The following is a 23,125-nucleotide window of genomic DNA, read 5'->3' as shown; positions in this document are numbered from 1 at the left end:
GAAAATGTGCAAGGCTATTTGCCCAGCATCATTTTCGTGATCCTTTTTCTGCAGTGGTCAACCCATGCATGCTTTGAGATGAGATGCAAGGTTGTTAGTCCTTTAAAGTATTCTCAGCAATGCCAAATGCAAGGCATGTGTTATTTACAGACTCTCACATTAACTCTCTGTGTTAGTTAATTAATGGAGAGACTCTAGAGAAAGCAGCACCATCACCTTCTGCACATAAACACACACACACACACACACACTCTCTCTCTCTCTCTCTCTCTCTCTCTCTCTCTTAGCAAAGGCCACAGAGTAGCCCCCAACTGAGGCTGCAGCATTGTTACAGATGGCCCACCATCCTAAGAAGTTCCTGGCACCAGACAAGGAGGCCTGACAGAAGGCAGCAAACAGATTTGTTCCCAAATACATGTGAAACCCATTCTTGAGGACAATCAGAATTAAGTGGAGGAGGTTATTATTGTTAAAATGACCTCATTGATGCTCACAGGCTGGGGGACCCAAAGATATCTGGCTTACAAAATTAAAGGTGTTACTAAAATATCATCATGTCTAAAACTGCATTGGTGCCCTCCCCATGAGCCTCCTTACCCTGTGTTTCCTACCCCGTAAATGGCACCACTGTCTACCGTACTTTTCAACCCAGAAACATGGGAGACAATCTTGATACCTCCCTCTACCTCACCCTCATATCACATCTCCAGGGCAGACCCATAAAAGTTGATTGAATGAATAAATGAGTGGGAAAACCACCAAGTCCTGTAAATATTATTTCTATCCACTTGTCTCCATTCCCTCTGCCACTATCCCAGTTAAATCTCCATCATTTCTCATGTGTGTTATTGAAAGTAGGTCCTAAGCGGTCTTCCTGCCTCTAGTTTTCCCTCACTGCAGTGCATTCTGCCTAAGATGACACTTCCTCTAGGAAGCCCTCTCTGACTGAGCAAGGCTGAGTCAGGTACCCTCTCCCAGTATGTTCTCATAGCAACTGCTGCTTCCTCCTCGTGCCTCTTCTACTTTATGCAGGATTGCCTGTTTATTTGTTTGACTCTCCCACAACCTACCGGTTTCATGAAGGTAGGTGTTCGGTCTTTTATTTCTAGCTGTGACCCATGACCAGGCACACTGTCTGGCGCAGAGTAAATTCTTATCTGAATGCACGAATAGCGAGTTAGACTGCTTCACAAGCTTTGTTACCTTTTGTCCTGATGAGGTTGCAGAAACTGAACACAGTGATTCTTTGTGTTTCTCATGCCTGCAAAGTACTGTGCTCAGGGGGTTCACATAAATTTTTGATCTTCACATTCTCCTTCCCATTTTGTTAACGAGAGAACTGAGGCTCAAGTTACCATAAGAGACACTGATACTAAGGAATGGACGCTTTGGTCTGTTTGATTTTAGGGTCTAGCTCTTTCTATTGTCACATGACATGGCCCACTGCCTCTTTAGAATGAGAGAAAAAGTTTATTCTTAAAAATTACAGCGATCATAGAAAGATCCCTAATGTTCCACTGCCTGCAGTGTTCATTTGCTTCCTGACCTCCAGTGGTCTGCCCTGCGTGTGATTTCCCCTTCTTGTTAATCTGTAAGTACTTTCCTTTGTGCTATATTCTTTATTCTCAAGCTTTCTTGGAGCTCTTATGTCTACGGGAGTTTCCAGCCTTTCTCACTTTCTCTGCAGTGAGAGTAGCTGGGCCTTACATTTCTGTTCCATCTCCATTGTCCTTTTCAACAGGGACTGTTTTCCTGGTCCTGCTCTATGATTACTCTTTCCACAGTGCTTTCGCCTGGACTCAGTTGGTCCTTACTGTTCCTTAGCCTTCGCCTGATGTCAGACGCCTTAGGGGGCTTCCACTCGTCTTTCACTGGGGAAACAAATTGCTGCTTGTTACCACCCAACCACTTAAGCACCAGGCTCTCTGTGGAAGAAATATCTAGAAGTACAGTGGGAGAAGGGACATGTAAAAGGAAAATTTCCACTTTGTGTTGATCACTATAGCTTTTAGAGTCCTTTGATCCAAACCAACACACATGTCCCAAAATGTGGGGGACAAGACAGTGCCATGTGAATGAGTGAAAGATTTCAAGTTGGATGGACCTAGGGTTGAATCCTCTTTCTACCATTTCTATATGACTGGCCAAGTTACTTAACCTTTCTGTGCCTCAATTTCTTTATCTGCAAATGGAGATAACAATGGTGCCTACCTCATAATATGCTGCCTGGCACAGAGGAAGTACTCAGTTAATGATGGTGATATTGGGGAGGGTTGTAGTCAGTGGAATACTGGCTCCAAATGTGGCCACCCTCTAATCCCAGGAAACTGTGACTGTTAAATTACATGGCAAACATGACTTTGCAGATGTGATTACATTGAGGATCTTGAAATGGGAGATTATCCTGGGTTATCCGGCTGGGCCCAAGTGCAGTCACAAGTGTTCTTACTAGAAGGAGGTGGAGGGAGACTTGACCACAGAGGAAGGCCACATGACCACAGAAGCAGAGATGCTCCTGGTCTTGAAGATGAAGGATGGGGCCATGGGCCAAGGGACGTGAGGAATGCAGCTCTAGAAGGTGGAAAAGGCAAGGAAATGAATGGATTTTCCCCTAGAGTCTCCAGAGGGAGCTCAGCCCTGCCAATGAATGCCTTGGTATCAGCTCAGTGAAACTATTTTGGACTTCTGGCCTCCAGAACTGTAAGAGAATAAATGTGACTTGTTAAGCCACTGAGCTTGTGGTAATTTGATACAGAAGTCAAAGGAAACCAATACTAATTGTGGTGATATTTTGGGAAACAAAAAATGACTCCAAATGAGCTGATAAAGAGGAATAAAACATTATCAGAAGAAAGACGATAGCATAAAGGCCGACAGTGTGGGTTGGAGAGGCCATCTGAGTATGCAGTGTGTGCCTGAATATGTGGTTGGAGTTATTGCGGTACCTAGGTTAGAGGAAGTCCAAAAGGAGAAGGTCAAAGGGTTGAAGCCATCTGTGGGGCTTTTGGAGATAAGCAGAAGTGAATCTTGCAGAGAAGGGAGGTGCTGGGTGGTGGCTGAGGGTGGGACATGGCAGTGTGAGATGGCTGAGCAGACAGTGGAATGTCCTGCTCAGAAGAGAGTGGTCCATTCTCAAGAAAGCCTGGTTTGGGAATTCCCCTGGCAACCAGGCATGGGTCTTAGAAAAGACGACCTGCATCCCAGAAACCAAAGGAATCCTTTTCTGTTGAACCTTCAGTGTAATCTACTTCTAGCATTATTCTGAGAGGCCCGGGTGCGAAATGCAGTGTGTCTTGTTTGGGCTCTCCGTGCAGTGTACGTAATTTGGTGTTTCCCACAGTACATGCTGCACCTCTTCATATGTCCAGGCTGCCACGTGCTCTGTTTCTGCCACTGTAACATCCTATTCTTCTCCCATTGCCCAGCTGCCAAAGGCTTGACCATCGTTCAAGTCTCAAGTACAACCTCCTTGAACTAGCCTCTATGCTAGTACTGTACACATATGTTTTTCTAGCAGTTTCCACACTTGACTGTAACTGAATTTGAGCACTGTTGTTTCCTCCGCTCCAGCAACTTCTCCTCTCCCTCCAGGAGGCAGAGAGATCCCTGATACAGGTCTGTTGATACTTTCATCTGCTTTCACAGTGCTTGGCATCCCATATAGGAGGCATTCAATAAATGTGAATAAGTAGATGGATGAATTCATTCATTAATTGTATCCTGTGAGCACAGTTATCATAAGATAAAGAAAATAATAAAGTTCATGAATCCCAAGGTCAGTGTCTAAAGAAAATAAGGCCTTCCACCCTAACCTCTCAAAAGCAATAAATTATAAAAAGAAGTAACACCAGAACTGCTTCATGCATGGAACAGATATTAATTCCATTATCATCTATTTTATAGTCAAACTCCTACTTAATATCTGAGCAAAAATTTAAGAAGTTTTCTTCACTCCCAGATCTAATTTACTATCTCTTTTATGACATGATTTTTTGAACAAAGCAGGCTACAAAAGGAGAATAACAAAAACCACGTTAAAAGCACACTAATTTATTTTCAGGTACCACAATGAAACCACGGGTCGTTTTTTACCTGTTGTATTGCACATTTGAGAAAATTTTCTAAGATTAACAATTTTTTTCTTAGGAAAGATAAATTTGTCATGTTCAAGGCAAAATTTATAAATGGATGCAACTATTATCTTTTTATTACAAAAATAAATAATGAGAGCAGTAGCAAAAGACATCATGTTCCCGTTTTGAATGCAAATGATGTTATATGAACTAAATATATCACTGATAACTTACCATGTGATTGAATATCTACAGCATCTACCCACAACAAGAAAGCAGCTCAAAAGGCCCACTTGGTATGTCCGAGTCTCAGGAACAAATTATGAACTACTTCATCCTCATTCTACATCCATTTGAAGTATTTAGTAAATGTAGAATTACACAGGTAACAACCTGGCTCTAAGAGTTTACCTGTTATTGTGAACAGAAAATGTGCAGTCCTCTACAAAATAGAGTAATTGTGGCAGACAGTGAAATCCTGCATTTCTGTCATACATCAAACAGGTAGTTGTGACACTTTCTGTGTGCGCAAGGCACTGTGGGTGGCACTGTCGGCAATCCCAATGTGTGTGCCAACCATGCCCAGATACCTGTACTTTGCATTTGTTGAGACTTTCTAGTCACACCTGTTCATAAATCACACAATGGAGTATCTCTCAACAACTGAAGGAAGCTGATTAGAGTGATTAAAACTGTTGAATTGCTAACAAAAAGTTGCCCTGAGAAAAGAACAATTAGCATTTCAATATTTCCTTACCTCAGGTAGACTAGTTACATTTTTATGAACTTTGATTACTGTGTAATCAAGAGCTGTGCAAGTGGTAGGAGAGTAATCTTACTGGGCTAAAACACCAGGAAAACTCAGTTCTTTTACCCACTAACTGAAGCTCTCTTTCTACCACAGATGGCTGGCTATTTTTCTAAAATTGTTTCTGCCTTCTACCTCTCTCTTCTCCCCACCATTTTAATTCTATGGCTCCATCTCAATCTACATTTTTAAAAAATTACCAAGAAATTAAATATCATCAATTAGCAATATACTGATTTTTTAAAAATGTCTCTTTTCCAAACTACCATGGAATCTAGAGAGAGAAAAAAATGTTTAGAATTTGCGTTTATCACTGTCTGTGATTTTTAAAATCTGAGTATTTTGCTTTCTCAAAATATAATTGTCAATTATGTCTAATTTTTTTTAATTATGTATTTTTACAAGTTTTGTTTATGAAAAAAAGAGGATACATCTGTATGAAGTATAAGATTAATAATGTCCATCGCTTGCCAAAATTAATGTATTCACAGCTGAGTCAAAAACCACATGCAAATAGAGCTGGAAAGAGTTATAAGAGGAAAATATACCTAAATATCACCTCATTTCTAAATGCTTTATTTTTATAGAAAACAGATAAATACTCGAAGTTATTGAGGAGAAAGAATTAATTCATCATAATGAAGGTTTAAAGATAAAAGGAAAAGCAGAAAGAAAATAACATATGCCTGGAATCCAAAATCCTGTTGTATCATAATACCCCAAATTGGAAGGAAGATGGAAAACACATCTTAAAAGCCTATTCCGCACACTTGGCTCCACCTCACAAAATCCCAGTGCCATTTTATTAACAAACTTTTTCACATGCAGCAGTTGGATCTAATGAGAGGCTAAATCTTGACTTTGTGTTGGAAACTGATTCATTTTTCCCTCATTCTGAGTTCTCCTGTAGCCAGCCCCAGGGCCTCAAGAGCCTTCTATGTTGTTCACCATTAGCATTTATCACTTTTACAGAATGCCACAGGGTGCTCAGAACTATACCGTGTGCTATTCAAAAGAAAACACAAAATCCCTGCTCTTTGTGGGGGTGCCCAGACCACGAAAAGCATTCACAGAATCTAAGGAAAGAAAATGCAGTCGTGGTGAAACAATGTGTCTGTCCTGTAGGGAGCCACTTTGGCTACCTCTGAGAGGTGGATTCCGAGAAGAAAAGGGAGCACGTGGCTGAGAACCCTTCCTCCCTCTTAACCTGACCACCCACAGCGATGGCTTCAGTTCAGTGGCCACCTCAGAGCAGGAGCAGGTGGCAAACCCGATTTGGAAGAAGCCAGGTATTCAAGTCACGTATCAGGAGGGGCAGCGAGAAGTGCAATTCCTGCTGTGTAGGCAAATCCCATTCAGCTGCATGCTGTGTGACAGCTCTCAGGGACAAGACACTTGAGGAAGGAAGAGAAAGAACCTAATCCCATTACCTTTTATGAGTACTCAGAGAAAACGCCTATAAAAACTGAAGATAAAAATGCTGTGTCAATTAAAATGAATTTAAAAAATAATGTTGTATAGTGATGAGGTACACCCCTGCCCTCATCCAGACCCAATTTCCTCTTCCATATTACCCAATAGATGCAATTTCCTCCTAAAGTGTATTTCTTAAATAAATAAAATCGGTAAGATTCTAAGATAGGCATATTATTCCAGGTGGGAAAGGGATACATTTGGTTTCATTTCCTTCTGGTGTCATAATCTTTTGCCATCAGCAATGCTACCAAGATTGGAACACTGGTTTTAATATTTCATACTTTAATTGACTATAGCTCTCCTGTATATCTACTCAGTTTGAAATTTCAGGTGTCAGTATATTTCCAGCTCAACCTATTTTAATTCTGATCCTAGACTCTGTGGAATTGTATGACAGCAGGTTTAAGGCTAATATTAACCACGTCTTATTTTTGGCAGGTTGGTATAAACATTATTAAATAGGTCTATAAAGTCATGTAAAATATACTCAACATCATCTTTATATTAATTTCTGTAATGACAGTGCCTACCACATAGCAGACAATAAATAGTTGTTAAAAGAGTGATAGGGGAGAGTACAAAATTAGGAGGGTGCTGGAAGAGAAAAATCTTCATATGCAATTATTAGAAACTCTTTCCAACCATAGTTAGGTTTCCATTAAATTGATTATAATCTCCAAATAATAAAACTCATGTGGGATGCCCTTATACATCCAATGACTGTGACTGCTTCCAGAAGAGCTGCAGTTTATGTTAGAAAGGAGAATATTTTCTATGAAGTCCTCATTCCATAAAAACGTGTCATTCTTATATAACATAAATGGTAAATGTGGTATTAGAGTTCTGCTGCTTTCTCCAAAGGATATTTTTTTAAAAGCACTCACAAATGTCATCCCATCTATTTTTAAGCAATGTGCTGCTGGATAAACAGCTGACTCGTCTAAACCCAAAATGAAAATTCAAAGTTTAAATAAGCTATTTCATCTCATTGAAAATAAGTGGTACAGACTGACACAGAACATATGGGTTTTTGCATACAGTTACATGTAAATTTTTTTAACTTTGAATATGAAATTCTAGCCGAAGCTGAAAAAAGAGGAAAGCAAAACGCATTCTGTAACGATGATTCTTTGGAGAAACTAATTGCTGATTCTCCAGCCCAGATTTCATCAATTTCCAGTTAAAATCTGTTCCTTAGGTTTTCCTTGTTCGTAACTGAGTTGTATCTTTAGACTGAGGTAATGTAAAGACAACACAAAATCTAAAGCACAGATCTACAGTGGTTGTAGGTTTAGGGCTCTTCCACAAAATTTTTGAAAAAATGCCAACAGTACAGAATGGTATAGGGTTAAAAATAAAAGCCCCCTCTGCCCCTCCATGTCCCATTTCTAATTCCCAAATACAACCACCACTGTTACTATTTTAACATTTTCCTCCTGATATTTTCTACATACAACAAACACACAGATAAATATATATATAAATGTGTACATATCATTCATCTATGTACATATATAAGGATGTATGTGTATATATACATATGTATACATTTTCTTTTTTAACAAACTGGTCTCATACTATAAATGCTGTTTAGCTCTTGGCCTTTTTTTACTTAATAATATATATAGGCTGTCTTTCCACATCAGTACGTATAGATCCACCTCATTCTTTTCAGTGGCTATGAACTGCTTCATTGTATGGGAGTGTTCATTCATTAAATGGTTAATGCTCATCTACCATGGGCCAAGCACACCCAGACACTGGGACCACAGGATTGAACAAAAACAAAATCCCTGCACTCATGAAGACTACATTCTACTATGTTAATAGCACATATTAAAGAACTAGTATATTAGCAGTACATATTAAGGAATATCATTCACTATCATAATTTTTGTATTTATAAACAATGCTGCGATGAAACATCTAGTAAATAAACTTATACCAATTTATCAGTTGGATAAAGTGCAGAAGTTATTTTTATATATTCAGCCTTTCAATGTTTTCTTTATATCATCAACTTCTTTAGAAATGGATTGCGAATTTTCGTTGTTAACTATTTAATGCAATAATAGAATTTTTACACTGAGGTACTCTATCTTTTGTAAATCTGCATCTTCAAGTATCTTAATAAAGTTATTAAAATTTTATCTAAATTGAATCCTCCTAAATTAGTCTATGATAATGCTCCACAAAAAATCAGGTCAGATGTTCCAGTTTCCCCCCACTTTTATTGATCACATGTGCTAGAAACCTCTGAATTAAATATTTCATGATACCCAAAAGCCTCCCAGACAAAATTTTTATATATCTTTTTGGTTTCTCTGTATTATAAATACAAAAGAAAAGGTGTTTAGTAGATCAAAATAAAACAAATGTATCCATTTATTCATAGAAAATTCCAGAAAATTATGCCTCCAACATAACTGGGCAGAAAAATATCAATTGTTAATTATGAGATTCTCCTTCAGGAAGCCATCTGAGCTTCTCTTGCCACTACGCTCCATGTATTTATTATAACTGAAATCAGGTCACAATTTACATCTAGGAGCTGGCTTCAATGGAAAAGAGACGCTGCCAGATCAGTGGGTGTACAGGGAGAAAGGTGGTCTGACTCCCTCTGCCTCGGTGACTGGGGTGGAGGCCACACTAGCTGCCTCCTGTCACCTCCACTTCTCAGTGGCCTCCCCACATGCACTACGTGTGCTCTGTGTTTCAGACTTCTAGTAATATTGGGAACATTTGACCAGTTTGGGCAGAAACTAGGAAGCCACATACATTTTTTTTCTGATTTAGAAATATCCCCTCCAAAAAAAACCCCAAAAGTTTTCTTTGGACATTTCAACACAAAGCCAATTTTTTTTCCTGGATGTTTGTCAGAGAAAAAGGAAGTAATTCCTTTTGTCAAGTGGGATATCATAAGTGGAGCTTAATTTAACACTTTTCTATTAATTCAGAATTTCCACGCTAAATGAACAATTGCTAAGGTGAGTTAGGAGTCTGAGTGCGGTTCATCCGCTGGCTGCAGGGAGGTGCATGGAGTGCAGGTGAGCAGGGCAGTTACCAGGAGGGAGTGTGAGTGTTGGAAGAAAGCGCACCAGGCCAGCTGACTCATTACCACAAAGGCAAAGAAAAACAATGACAAAAGGAAGCTTTTCTCAAATGCATTGGTACTGTCTGTAGGTAGTTCACAACTTCAGTAAAGTAGGAAAAACATCATCACTGAGTATGAAGTGTGTTCATATGCATGAGAGAGAGAATACTAAAGCCTGAATTTTGTCAGTATTTGGAGACAGAAGGAAGAACGGGGTGTGCATGCCATTAGCAAGGGTTCTAGTTACTTCTACATCCAAAGATAATTATTTATTAATCAATAATTAATAAGCCACTTTTCCTATTACAGTTTTTACTATCCAAAGGTTGGCATGGTCTAGGTTCCTGGTCTAAAATGCCAGTCCATGTGACACATACCTATTTTTACAGACCAACACCCCTCATGTGTCTCTATGGCTACATTTCATTTGCACTGTTACCTTGAGCGAAACAAATACAGGCACGGGTGTGACACGAAGTGTAAGTTCCCAAAGGCTGCTTTGTCTTGGTTCTTCCCTTCTGTTCATAGTAGCCCTTCTGTATTTTTGTCTTCTACATATCTGTATACAGAGATCAAAACAGTTTCACAAATTGTTGAAAGGAACTCGTATAGATTGTTTCTTTTTTTCACTTTGTAGAGGTTAGTGGTTTGTTAGATAGTTGCAGTGTGATGAAGTGGAAAGTATGCTGGACCTAGAGGAAATCTGAATTCTAAGCCAAATTCTGTCACTTAGCCATATAAACGGTAATTTACATTCTCGGTGTCAGTTTCTTTATTTGTAAATGAGGAAGTTGACATTTACCAAAGTATGATGTGAGTAGATGTTCATGTGAAGAAAAAGAACTTAATTTGAGAAGCTGAGTAATTAGTCAGGTTTCTATGTTGGCAGACATCCTAGAATCTTTAAGATGCTAACATGGATGGCCAGTTTCTAAGAGCGATACAACACAAAGCATCTCCTAAACCACCTTGGAACCCTTTTCCACAGCTTGGTGATCCATAACATGTGCTTTGGAGTACACTGGGTGAGATGACAGTTTTAGGATTCTGGTTGACTGGTCCTGCCACCATTTGTGGTAGAGTTCAGCTGACCCTGCTGTGAGATGTGGCTGCGGTTCCCTGAAGAGCTCCACAACATCCAGCTGCAGCTCCCAGAGGCCACCAAAGCCTCTCCTCTGGATGCCGCTGTGCGTCTCCTCCACGCCCACCCCACCCCCACCTCCACACACAAGCACCTTCATGCACAGGAGCACGTTCTGCTGAGGTCCCTCCTACTTGCCCACACCTGATGCCTGTTTTCTTCCCTACCGTTGGTGGAGGAAAATCCAGGACTAAAGGTCCCCACACTCTGCTTCTCAGTTGATTAATAAACCAGTTAAATAACCCAGGCGGTGTAATTTAAAATTTCATGAGCACTTTTATTTTATTTTATTTACTACTCTGCTTAGAACTTGGATTCCAAGGAATGAATTATAGTCTCTGCCACATGAATGGCTTGGAACTTGGATTCCAAGGAATGAATTATAGTCTCTGCCACATGAATGACATCAACTCTCCTCTCAAGTTGCTTATAGATCGGGGGGTGAGACAGATTTGTAAACAAATAGTTTTAAAACAGTGTGATAAGTGTTACATTAGTAGTATGTGCAGATTGTTAGAGTAAATCTTTATTTTGGGGGGGTATTAGTTCTATATTTGTTTTATTAAGACAGGGCATTATGAAATACTGTCTTTTAGAATATAGGGGAGCTTAAATAAAAGATTGGTCTCTAAAATTCCTATTTATTTCATGTGGTATGATGTTTCATGTAACTGTAGATCTCCCTGTTCATTTGGCAACAAGAAATTAAAATTCAGTGAATGACTCCCTTGCTCTTAAAAAAAAAAAATTGTCAGTGAAATGGACATCCCAGACACTTGGGGTGCAAAGGCATTACAGCAGAGGCCCTCTCTGCTTGGATGGCCTTTGTGGGCCAGCCTCCCAAGCAGCTAGTTAGGGAGTTGGTATTTACACTTAGGTCTTTGACCCAAACTATAACTCCTCAGAAGATGAACAGAGCACATACAAGTCACAACTGAAGAGCGCCTGGATGTCAGTAAGTGCTGTGGTGGCCCTGTCTGCTCCTGGACTCTTCCTCCCACTGGCCTAGAAGCTGCCACTGAGTTCCCATGCCTGATGGTTATTTCTATGTGGCCACCTGACTAGGCTAGAGTACCCAGTTATTTGATCAAACCTTCATTTAGACGTCACTGTGAGGGAATTTTACAGATGTGATTAAAATCTACAATTAGTGACTTTACATAAAGGAAATTCCCTCAATAATGTGGACAGGCCTTGTCCAATCAGTTGAAAGCCATTAAGAGCAAAACGGAGGTTTTCCTGACAAGATTCTTCCTCAAGGCTGTATCATCATCTCCTTCCCGCCTGAGTTTGCAGGCTGTCAACCTACCCTACGGATTTCAGACTCGTTACCCACCACAGGTATGTCAGCCAATTCCTTAAAATAAATCTGTTTTTTTCTGTTCCGTTCTGAGAACCCTGACAGATCCACCATCCACTACACACAGCCCTCTGGAGATTCCCCCAAGTGCACTGAACTTCCCCACTCCAGTCCCCTCCCACCCCCAGACTCAAAGAGTCTTGGATCTATTGCATATTCCATTATGGCTCTAGCTCTGTATGAATTAAATAGGTTTTAGAAGGATGTACCACATAGGGACTTACTCATCACTTACAACATGATTTTTACATGAAAATACCCTTTGAATTCCAAAAAGCCAACCTGCAAACCAAACTTTTATTTAATAGGCATGTCCTATATGTTATTTTGTATCATCTTTATCCTTATAGTCAGTCCCTGAAGTAGGTGTTACTGTTCTCATTTTATGTTTGAAAAACTGAAGTTAAAAGATACTCAGGTAACAAGGCCAAAAATCACATATCTGGTGTAAGGAGAGTCACATTTGAACTCAAGCTGACCTGATTCTAAAATCTATACTGTATTCATTGTACATGCTCCTCCCCATAAGTGAAAAACTACCCGAGTAATAATTAGATGGTGAAAAAATATTCTATTTTCTTCGGTGCCACTATTGTAGGTATGCTGTATGGAGAAAAATTTAAACAGTAGGTAACATTTATTGAGGATTTACTATGTGTCAGGCACTTGTTTTAAAGATTCCTTACATGAAATGTCTAGGTTAAATTATACATCATTTCTGTACTTGGACATTTCAGAATTCTACGTTATTTCTAATGATTGTGTCCTAGCTCTATCTATTTCAGGTCATGGATATTTAATGAGGCTTTTCTTTCTTCAGTTCCTAATTGATAGATGTTTCATATTGACATCAAATACCATGTAAATTAGAATAAAAGACAGGATTGTTCAAAGATCAATTAAAGCTTTCTTAAGGTTTGGTTTGGTTTTGTTCTTAAAAATGTTTTGAATCCCATTGCCCCAGGCCCTGGATTTTGATATTTAAGAACATGCAAATGCATTCAAACACCAGGCTGCCTGCTCTGGCTTTGCACATGCAGCAATGACCCACCTGATGGACTCCCTTCATCTGGGCGGACATGTCCAACCATGGCCAGTGTTTTCTCTGACTCTTGGCCACACAGAGATAGATTCAGAAAGACACTCAGGTCTGTCTTCATCCTGAAGACAGAGCTTTTAAGAAATATTCTTCTACACAAATACAACCAGTAAAAGGAAAGGTAACTAAGGGTCAAAGAGCTCAAAACTATTTGTTCAACCAGCACCTAGTAAGCATTTACTTTACAGAAGGCACGTTGGGAGAAACAGACAAATAACATTGTCTGATTAATGATGAAAGTGGCAGAGCTCTGTGACAGATGCTCTGAAAGCAGTGTTTTTCAAACCAGTGGTCCCAACCAATCAGTGGTTAGTGGAATCAATTTAGAGGGTCACAAACAACAGTATTTTTCATTAAATAGAATACAATAGAAGAGAATAGAAAAGAAGATAGAGGGCACACATGTCAAATGGCTCAGTATTTCTTCCAGTTGTGTGTGTGTCTATACTGGTTTTCAAAGTAAAATGTATTTCTTACTCTGAGGCCTAGTCAAAAATTGTTTAAAAGCCACTGCTGTAGAGAGAAAAAAAGAAAACAAAAGCTTTGCTCTCAAGAAATTTGCATCTTGCTGGGAAGATAAAGCTAGCTAAGGAACAGCAGAACTCTCTGTATAAAGCAGCCAATGACTAAGATGCGAAAAGAACGTTGCCAATAGCATGTCCCATGGGATCAAGACCAGGGGGAAAAAACTCCCTCTGACAGTTCATCAGTCCTTCCTCCTTGAAAGAATTTCTTCCCTCAGCTTCCAGGACGACACACCTTACTGAGCCTTCTCAGACTGCCTTGCTGGCTGCTCCTGAGCTCCCGTCTCCCAGGGTTGGAGCGACACTGAAGGGACGCAGTTCTCAGACCACATCTTCTCTTTCTAACAACATTCATTCCTCAGGTCACCTCATTCATTCTCAGAGCTTTAAATGCCATGTGTGTGCCCACATGGATTTTTCCAGCCCACATCACCAAAACTCCCAGACTCATGTATCCAGCTCCCTATTTAACATCTCTGCTTGGATGACCCACGGGCATCTCAAACTTACTGTGCCCCAGATGGAACTTTTAATCATCATCCCACAAATCTGCTCCTCCCTTAAACCTCCTCCTCTCAGCCAATGGGAATTCAATCCTTCCAGTTGGTCAGGCACACACCTGGAGTCATCCTTCCTCTCAACCCGCACATCCAAATCACTGTTGAGAAACCTATAGGCCCTATGTTCTCCCCACCCTCAGCACCATGACCTGGTTCCTCCCCTTGAACTCTAGTCTGGATCATTGCATGAGCCTCCTACCTCATCTCTGATTCTACTCTAGCTCCCCTTTAGTCATCCTCAACTTGGCCATGTAAGTGATTCATTTCAAGTAGAATATGTCTGTCCCTCATCAAAACCTCCATTCTACTCCCACCTCACCCCAAGTAAAAGCCAGTCCTTACAACAGTCTGCAAAGCATACCTGAAATGGACTCCCTGTTACCACGGCCTTCATCTTCCAGCTCCTCTCACTCCACCCCACCCACCGGTCAGCATGCAGGCCTGCCTTCCCCTCAGACCTGCTCACCTGCCTGTCTTTCTGCCTCAAGCACTCTCCTTCCAGATCTCAAAGCTAACTGCCTCACCCCATTCAATCTTTGCTCAGAGGTCACTTCTCCAACGAGGCCTTCGATGACCGCACTATTAATGTTGCATATCCCACCCCGTTTCCACATACACTCTCTTTCCCCTTCCTTGGCTTTCTTTTTCTCCATAATACATATCACCATCTGACATACATTTTACTTATTTTACTGATGCCTGTCTTCTTTCTTCCCCAAGAGGGCAGAGATTTTTTTTTTTTTTCTGTTTATACAATGCTGTATCTCCAGTACATAAAGCAGCACCTATTTCATAGTACATGCTCAATAAATACATGTTGAACAAATTAATGGGTGTTTTTAAAGCATTTTGATAAAGTCACAGAAGAAATAATACTGTTAACTCCAGCTTAACCACTACCTGATCAGTTAAAGTGAAGGAAGAGAATACCAAAATACTTACATCAAACCCTTAAGAAAACTTACATCAAACCCTTAAGAAAACTTACATCAAACCCTTATAATGGATGCTGCAGTTGGGACATTTCCTTTCAATAGATCTCCAGCTAGCTTGGAAATATGGATTCAGACAGCTATTGAGAGCATTGTGCATGTCTATTACATATGTTTATGTGGCAACTCCTGTTAGTTACAGATGTCTTGCTGCCTACAGAAAGTGGGTTGAAACACAGCTTAAAGTACAAATTCTCAAGAAATACTTCCCCGTGTGATGATTATTAAAGTAGAATTTTGTACCACACATGTGCATACTCCAAAATATTATCCAGTACTTTACAGATATCAAGAGCTAGATTCACATAGTTGGATGCTTTCATTGAACTAGAATGGACAGGATTCAGGAAGAAAAGATTCTATCTTGGTCTATTTAATTGGGTGTTTTGAATGTAACTTGCAATAAAACCGTCTAAACAGCACCAAGATGCAGTAGTAATCAGATGACAGTGATGAAGAGCAGAAAATTTTGAGTTTTATCTCTTCTAAAATCTTTTGGATTTGTTTGTTTATAGATGTCAAATTGTTGAGTTAATGATTCATGAGTACAATCATTTACAGCTTTATTTGAGAAATGCAGTATTCCAAAATTAATGATAGAGAAACTGAAGGAAAATATTTGCTGAAATTTATTTCAAAATTCATAATTTTTAAATTAAGGATTAACACTTGAGATGATTGGCTTGATATTTTATAGGCTCTGAACAAGCTGTACCATTTGTTAATAAGATTATAAGACTTTAAGTTCTAAGGGGAAAGATCCACATTCATAAGTGTGGAAAAATAGCTGTACTATTTATTATATGATTATCAGACTTTAAGTTCTAAGGAAATATATTCATTCTCATACAAATTTGACAAGTAGTGGAGGTGTGTCTCAGCATAGACAGATGTACTGAGAGATTTAGAAGATTTCAGCCAACACAAAAGTTTAGTTTTGATAAATGATACTTCTACACCTGGGCTTTTATTGCCCCAGAAGGAAGATCACCAACCTTCTGCCCACATCTCTCCTTCTGAACACAAGACACAGAATTCTAGTTTGTCTTAGGGAATCTGATTTTTGGAGCTAGGAATTATAGCTATTAACCACATGGGATGTGGTACACGGACACCAGCACACTATCAACTAGAACAATAATGGAAAAACACAATGACTCTGCTAACCATTCCAAGCCAACAGATATGTTCCAATATGCCAGAAAATGAACAGTTGCATTAAAAACCAAGAACAGGCTGTAAACTAGCTTGTCTCCTATGTAGTCAGTGGAAATAAATATTTTTTTACTGTAGACCTAAATCTTTATTGTTTTTATCTTGTACTTTGTTAAGATGTTTTTACTCTTCCTTCTATTTCACTAAAACTTGTAGTCAACTATAACTGCCTGGTGATGGGTGCTTTGCGTCCATTACTTTAAGGTCTTTTGGTTCTTCCAAGCATCTAATGCTCAGTACTTGTTACAATTTTCAAAATGTTGTAGCAATGTATCTCCCAGCAACTTAACACTTGAGTTTTATGTTTAATGGAAAATTATTGTAACTAAGTTTTGAAACTTATAGACAGCAGCATGGTATGATAAAAAGAGCATAGACATTTGAGAGACAAACCTGGTTTGCAAATCTGTCATGTGCTAGCTGTAACACAATGTAACTTATTTAACACTGCTGTCTCAATTTTCTCATCTTTGCAATGGGATTAATAACAACATAGGGCCTTTGTATTATGTAAAATAATGTTTGTGTATTAGGGGCTATAAAATGGCCACCAGCAGATCCTAAGGCTATATGATTCTCTGTTAATGTAGATAATGAGAAAGGAAATAACTTTGTCTCAGCATTTTAAGCAAAGGTCCAGAGATCCTTAATGATTGATCAGGCTTAGATCACAAGCTCAGCCCTAAGCCAAGCAATGAAGCTGAGGGATGTGATGTGATGATTGGCTTAGCCCAACTCCTGTGCTGCTCTTGAAACACCTGGACTTCAAGGTGTTTCCCCAAAGCAAAATCAGGGCGATGTGACTACAAAAATGGAAAGTGGAACTGGGGTAGCAAAACCCAGAAATGTCCTCCACAGTCAAAACACAGGGTGAACAATTAATAAAATTTATTTCCCTCTTGTCCCTACCTCATACTGGAGTCTAGTATGTTAGTTACTGTCTCTTGATGTGGTGTCACAGGGCATCTTCCCAACAGATAGTCAGTCACCCTTTGATGTCAGCCAGTACCAAAAGCCTGCAGATTCTGCCCCTCCTTTGGGGACCAGAGACCTAGCTCCCAGTGATTCTCCTGCAGGGCTAATTCTCAGTGGCACATACGTTCCACTCCTAAGGAGCAGTTTCACCACTGGGGAAGAAGATTTATGGAAACAAATTCCAAAGCCAGTAGGTAATTCAGAGGTACTGAGATTGAGTACTCAGCTCAGCCTGACTTGCTTTAAACCTATTTTTGATGCTTTTCCTTTATCCATCCTCCGGATTTCCTGATCCACTTAAAATTTGTAAACTCCTTTGAGACCAGAGATTGTGTTTTATAAAATGCTTTTTGTGTATTTACCCAGCACTTGCTATGGTGCTAGGTAGCCTGTAGATAACTATAAATGTTCATGGGTAAAAATAATTCCATAAGGTCAAGATGAGCAACTCACCATTACAAAACAATGACTGTTTACCAAGTTCTATTCTTTCAAGACTATTGAACAACGTTATTTGGAGGCAGCTGTGGCAAAGGGTATAGGCCCTATTTTAAAAGAGGTGGGTATTTACTCTTGTTCCTAAAAGGCAATTGTAAGCAATCTGAAGCAAATTAAGTTCTACATGAGCTTCAGGCTTCCAGGAGAGTTAGAATGGGTGGTTGCCAGGGAGATCTTCTCTTGATTGGGAGATGACAATCATGCTTAGGGATTTGCACATTGCAAAATTGTAATTTTCCTATTCTTGCTCTTTTTTTTTCTGCTTTTGCTGTGAGAAGAGCAAGCTAAAAAGGCTACAGGGACATTTAAGACAAGTCGCATTTGTCAAGGTGAAAGCTGTGTGGAGAAGGAAAGCAGTTCTCCCAGCTGCAAAGAAGATGGAAAGGAGCAGAGTGAGTAGGGAATCTGAGAGCCCACTAAAAGTGCTTAGAAGGCCACTGCATTGCAGCCATTTCTGTAAAAAGTTGTAGGCATGAACTTGAAATCTAGAATGCTTGCTGAGATGCTTGGAGGCCCCCAAAGCCACCATTAAAGGTGTGGCTGTCCTGCAAGTTTTCTAAATCTCTCCCTCCTCCCCACACCCCAACTGTCCATCTTGGTTTTAGCAGAAACTGCAAACAGCAGCTGCTAAAGAAGCCATGAAACTGTTTCACTTCATAATTATTTATTTTTATTATTCATATTTGTATTTATCATTTTAAACCCTTGTTTAGCAGTGCTAGCAAATTAGTGACAAGATAACAGTTATGCTTATTTTGATAGTTACATTTTGGAAAAAAAAGACAGTTGAGTGGGAGCATGTACTCCATTCTTTTTTCTTTTTCTTTAGTTTATTTGTTCATTCGCCCAATCATTATAGATTTATCAGAAGCAGGGCGATATTATTAAAAGATTTGGGGAAGAAAAAGATTTTGTGTCAGACAAATGCAGGTCCTACTAGTTATTATGACCTTGGGCAAGTCATTTTACCTTTTTGAGTCTCAGTTTTTCAGCAGCAAAATGGAAATAGTAATGCCAACTTCATAGACTGCTGAAAGGATTAAAGTAACAAGGTTCTGTGCCCAGCCCTTTGAGGTTATTGCACAATTGTCAGATTATTCCATAAATTTGAAGTCCCCATCTGCTTTCATAAATACAGCTTTCTCTCCTATTTACCCTTCCTCATCAAGCTCAGGACGGGCCAGGTAGGTTGACCCCCTCAGCCAGATCCAAGCCCCCTCATTTACCTCGTCATTTTCATTGAAGTCCCCTGTGCTGGAGAAAGAATCAACAGCTGCTGAGGGGCATCCTTGCAAACAGCAACCTGTTACTGATACCATTTTAGTCACTGCTCCTCCTTAATATATTGTCTTTATTCCTATCTGACCAACCGAATGCCGAAGTTATTTCTCCCCACTTCTTCAGTTCCCGATGAAATAGAACTTGCTTTATATGCCACCTCAGCCTTAGATTCACCAGTTTTCCTCTGAGATCTCTGCAATCCAGACCTGCTCACAGAAGTGCACTGGCCTGCCCTTGCATGTCTTCAGGACATATGCTCCATTCCAGCTATCCTGGCTTTCTAAGTGTCTGCATTCCTTTTGTGGCTCTCAGATTTCCCAAAATCTCACACATTTCATTACTCCAAGCCTCATCATTCAACTTCCCATCCTGAAATAATCTACTCTGGAGGAGTCACACACGCATGGCTTCATCTCTCCACGATTGCCTCTCAGACCATCAGCAGCACAGAATGTCTGACTATATCTTCTATTTAGTTACACTTAAATAACTGCAGTGCAGCCAAAATGGGAGACTCAAACTATGTGTGCTTAGGAAGAGCCTTTTTTAAAAAGCCTATCTGTCTATCTGTGTACTATCTGAAATAGCAGTTCTTGTAACTTTTATTTCAAGGCATGCAACCCATCATTTGTTTATTAGTTTTTTTCCTCCAGACAGACCTTAAAACCCCATGAAGTTGTTTTCTTATCTGAAATACGTGTTCAGTAGATTACCATAAAATAACAATTGTTACCCAAAAGTCATATGAATATGGTGGTGGGGAAAGATCCTTGGACTGTGAATGACAGACCCCAGCTTGGGCACGATGTCACCCTGCATTAGCTACTAACCTCTCTGGACTTTGTTTTCTTTAGTTGACAAGCTGAGATTATAATATTTACTCTTCTTATCTTTCAAGATAGTTGTGAGGATCATGAGACATTATGTACTTATGTTTTCTTGCAAAAGCATGAAAGATGAATGCTAATTGTTTTTATTAATTTGGTCACTACTAAATATAACCATTAAGTTCTACAATTACTGTCCCAGAATACATCTATTTCTTGTTCTAATTTTCATAGATATTTTTTAAAAGGATCTTTAATTGATTCTAAAACCCATATTTTTCACATTTTAGCATCTCTGATACTGGGATGCATCACATAAACTATGGAGTGTCAGAATTTAATTGATGGCATTATTTCTTTCTTAGTGGTACAAAAACATTGGGAGGTTTTTATTGGTATCTTAGATTCAGTAAAATGTACTATTTTATCTTACAGGAAAGTTGATGAAGAGTAAAAGATGTCTATTCTGAATGGGAACTTTATTAACTTAGTAAGGATAGAACCCCCCAAAATCTGCAAAGTGTTTGAGACATTCAGAACAGGAGTTATTACCTTGAATCATGTAACCTTTCAAGGTTCCCTATGAGAAAGATTTTTAAGGATCCCCAGTCTAATATAGCTTTAGCTCACAGACCTTCCAGAATGAGTGTGAGCCTCTTTAACTGAGTTTGGGGTAATCTAAAAGGGAAGAAATGTCAGCATTAAAAGATAGTCCCCTTCCAAAGGTCCTAGAAGAAAGATAAATACCTTTCTGTGCTTAGGGGCCAATTTAGGAGAACCATTTTCTTACCATGAAAGAAATATTTATATTGTACATACAATTACATATAAAGTCTATTTTCATTTATATTCTTATACTAAAATATCTAGTGAATAGAAGGATGACAGCCATCTAAAATGCCACTGCTTTTTAATCCCCAAGGTATTTAGGCTGGTCATACTTAACAATTATGGTTTTAAAAAGACAGGTTTTTCTAACCTTTATGCTCACATTTTTATGGTGCTTTGAAGTTCACAAACTGTATTCCCACACATTATGTTAATTATACATTTATCATCAGTCCCATTTTACAGATAGAAAAACTAAGTCTCACTGCCAAGATAATGTCTTCAGCAAACAGTTTATCTGCTTCACCCTTGCATTTTTCTCCTGCTCTCCGCTTCTCTACCTCATGGCCAGGCTGCAAATTTTCCAAATCATTACACTCTGCTTCCCTTTTAAATTCTGGCTTAGTAGGCTGTTAAAAGTAACCATGCAGCTTCCTTAATGCTTTGCTGCTTGGAACTTTCTTCTGCCAAAAATTCTGGTTCACAACTCTTAAGTCCCACATTCCACAAAGTCCAAGTGCATGGACACAGAGCAGCAAAATTCCTTGCTATGGTGTAGTAAAGGTTATCTTTTGTCCAATTCCCAATAAGTTCCTCATTTCTATCTGAGACCTCATCATCTGCATTGCTTTTACTGTCCACATTTCTATCAGCATTCTGGTCACAATCATTTAACCAATCTCTAAAATCTTCCAAACTTTCCCTCATCTTTTTCTCTTCTTCTAAGTCCTCCAAATTCCTCCACCCTTTGCCTAATACCCAATTCCAAAGCTGCATCCACATTTTCAGGTATCTGTATAGCAACACCCCACTCCTCAGTACCAATTTTCTGTATTAGTTCATTTTGTGTTGCTATTACAGATCTGCCTGAGACTGGATGATTTATAAAGAACAGAGGGGACAGCTGCAACTGGCACAGGTCTTAAGCTGCTTCTACCCATGGTGGAAAGCAGCAGGCAGCTGGTAGGAGGTACAGGCAGATCACGTAGTGAAAGGAAGCAAGAGAGAGAGAGGAGGTGCCAGGGTCCTATAAACAACAAGCTCCGGCGGGAACTAATAGAGTGAGAACTCACTCATTACTCCCTCCTCTCCCAGGGAGAGCATTAATCCATTCATGAGGGATCTGCCCCCGTGACTCAATCAGTTTCCAACACTGCCACACTGGGGATCAGATTTTCAGATGAGTTTTGGGGGGCCAGGGACAGAATGATGGAGTTTGGATGTGTTGTCCCCTGCAAAACTCATGTGGAAATATCCTCAATGTGGCAGTGCTGGAAACCGATTGAGTCATGGGGGTGGATCCCTCATGAATGGATTAATGCTTGGGGGGGGTTATATTAATGGGTGAGATCTCACTCTATTAGTTCTCACCAGAGCTGGTGGTTTATAGGACTCTGGCACCTTCTCTCTCTCTCTCTCTCTCTCTCTCTCTCGCTTCCTCTTGCCATGTGATCTGCTTGTACCCACCAGCTGGCTGCCACTTTCTGCCATGAGTAGAAGCAGCCTGAGGCCTATGCCAGATGTAACTGTTCCAGAATTATAAACCAAATAAACCTCTCTTCTTTATAAATCATCCAGTCTCAGGTATTTCTGTTATAGCAACACAAAACGGACTAATACAGAGTGTAAATGCTTATACATAAGCATTAAAAAGCAAATAATCCCTTTTTCCTCTCCATAACTACTGTAAAACCTAATCTGAATTAGATTGCTTTTATTATTTTTCTGTAACGTTTGTTGGGTCCAACCACCCTCTAAGCTGGTGCAGGTGAGGAGGACATCCCACTAGCCTGATATCAACAAGTACCTGGGCTTTTTTCTTTCTGCTCCAGCTTCTCTTTCTTACTAAGACCTCCAATCCCTTAAACTGCCATCACTAGTAATAATGCAGGCTTTCTCAGACAGCTGCAAAGTTCACCTTTCCTTTGACTTTCCCTAAATCACTTATTTCTGTGCAACGGAAGTGGAAAGACACAGCAACCTTTGACTGGATCACAGTAACAGCTGCAGCCACATACTTGTCCTGTCTTTCCCATCAAAGGGGAGTAACATTTCACTTTTTGAGCCCCTTACAAACTGGTATGCTTTCTTCTAAAACCGTGTACCTAAGCAAGGTCTCTCTTTTGCATTAAAATTTAAGGAACTAAACATAAACACCGGCTCAATTATGGCAATTTTGCTGACCCTTACAGTTCAGCAAGGGTGTTCTTTCTTTTTTTTTTTTTTTCTTTTCTCCAAGGTCTTGCTTTTCTGTGTCTTTATATTTTTTTCGAACTGATTTCTGTATTATTTTATATGTAATCTTGTATGTTACCTTAAGCTATATGAATATGTATTAATATTCAAATTCCACCCCAATGAATGTCACTGTCAC

General features: G+C 39.6%; 1 protein-coding gene across 14 annotated transcripts in view; it reads left to right on the top strand.

Moving 5' to 3' along the window:
• The window catches only part of DLGAP1 (DLG associated protein 1), a 309,572-nt gene that overhangs the window by 33,476 nt on the left and 252,971 nt on the right, over positions 1–23,125 (top strand). For 4 of the 14 annotated variants that reach the window (XM_063076527.1, XM_063076528.1, XM_063076535.1 and 1 more), the window contains exon 2: positions 18,094–18,207. The exons of the other annotated variants lie outside the window; for them this stretch is intronic. In XM_063076527.1, the coding sequence (XP_062932597.1) occupies positions 18,094–18,207 (114 nt within the window). The remainder of the gene's footprint in view (positions 1–18,093; positions 18,208–23,125) is intronic. 14 annotated transcript variants of the gene reach the window in all.

The sequence above is a fragment of the Cynocephalus volans genome, chromosome 13 (assembly GCF_027409185.1).
Source record: "Cynocephalus volans isolate mCynVol1 chromosome 13, mCynVol1.pri, whole genome shotgun sequence".
NCBI lineage: Eukaryota > Metazoa > Chordata > Mammalia > Dermoptera > Cynocephalidae > Cynocephalus > Cynocephalus volans.
The sequence above is the reverse complement of the archived record's forward strand: the minus strand, read 5'-3'. Positions and strand labels throughout refer to the sequence as shown.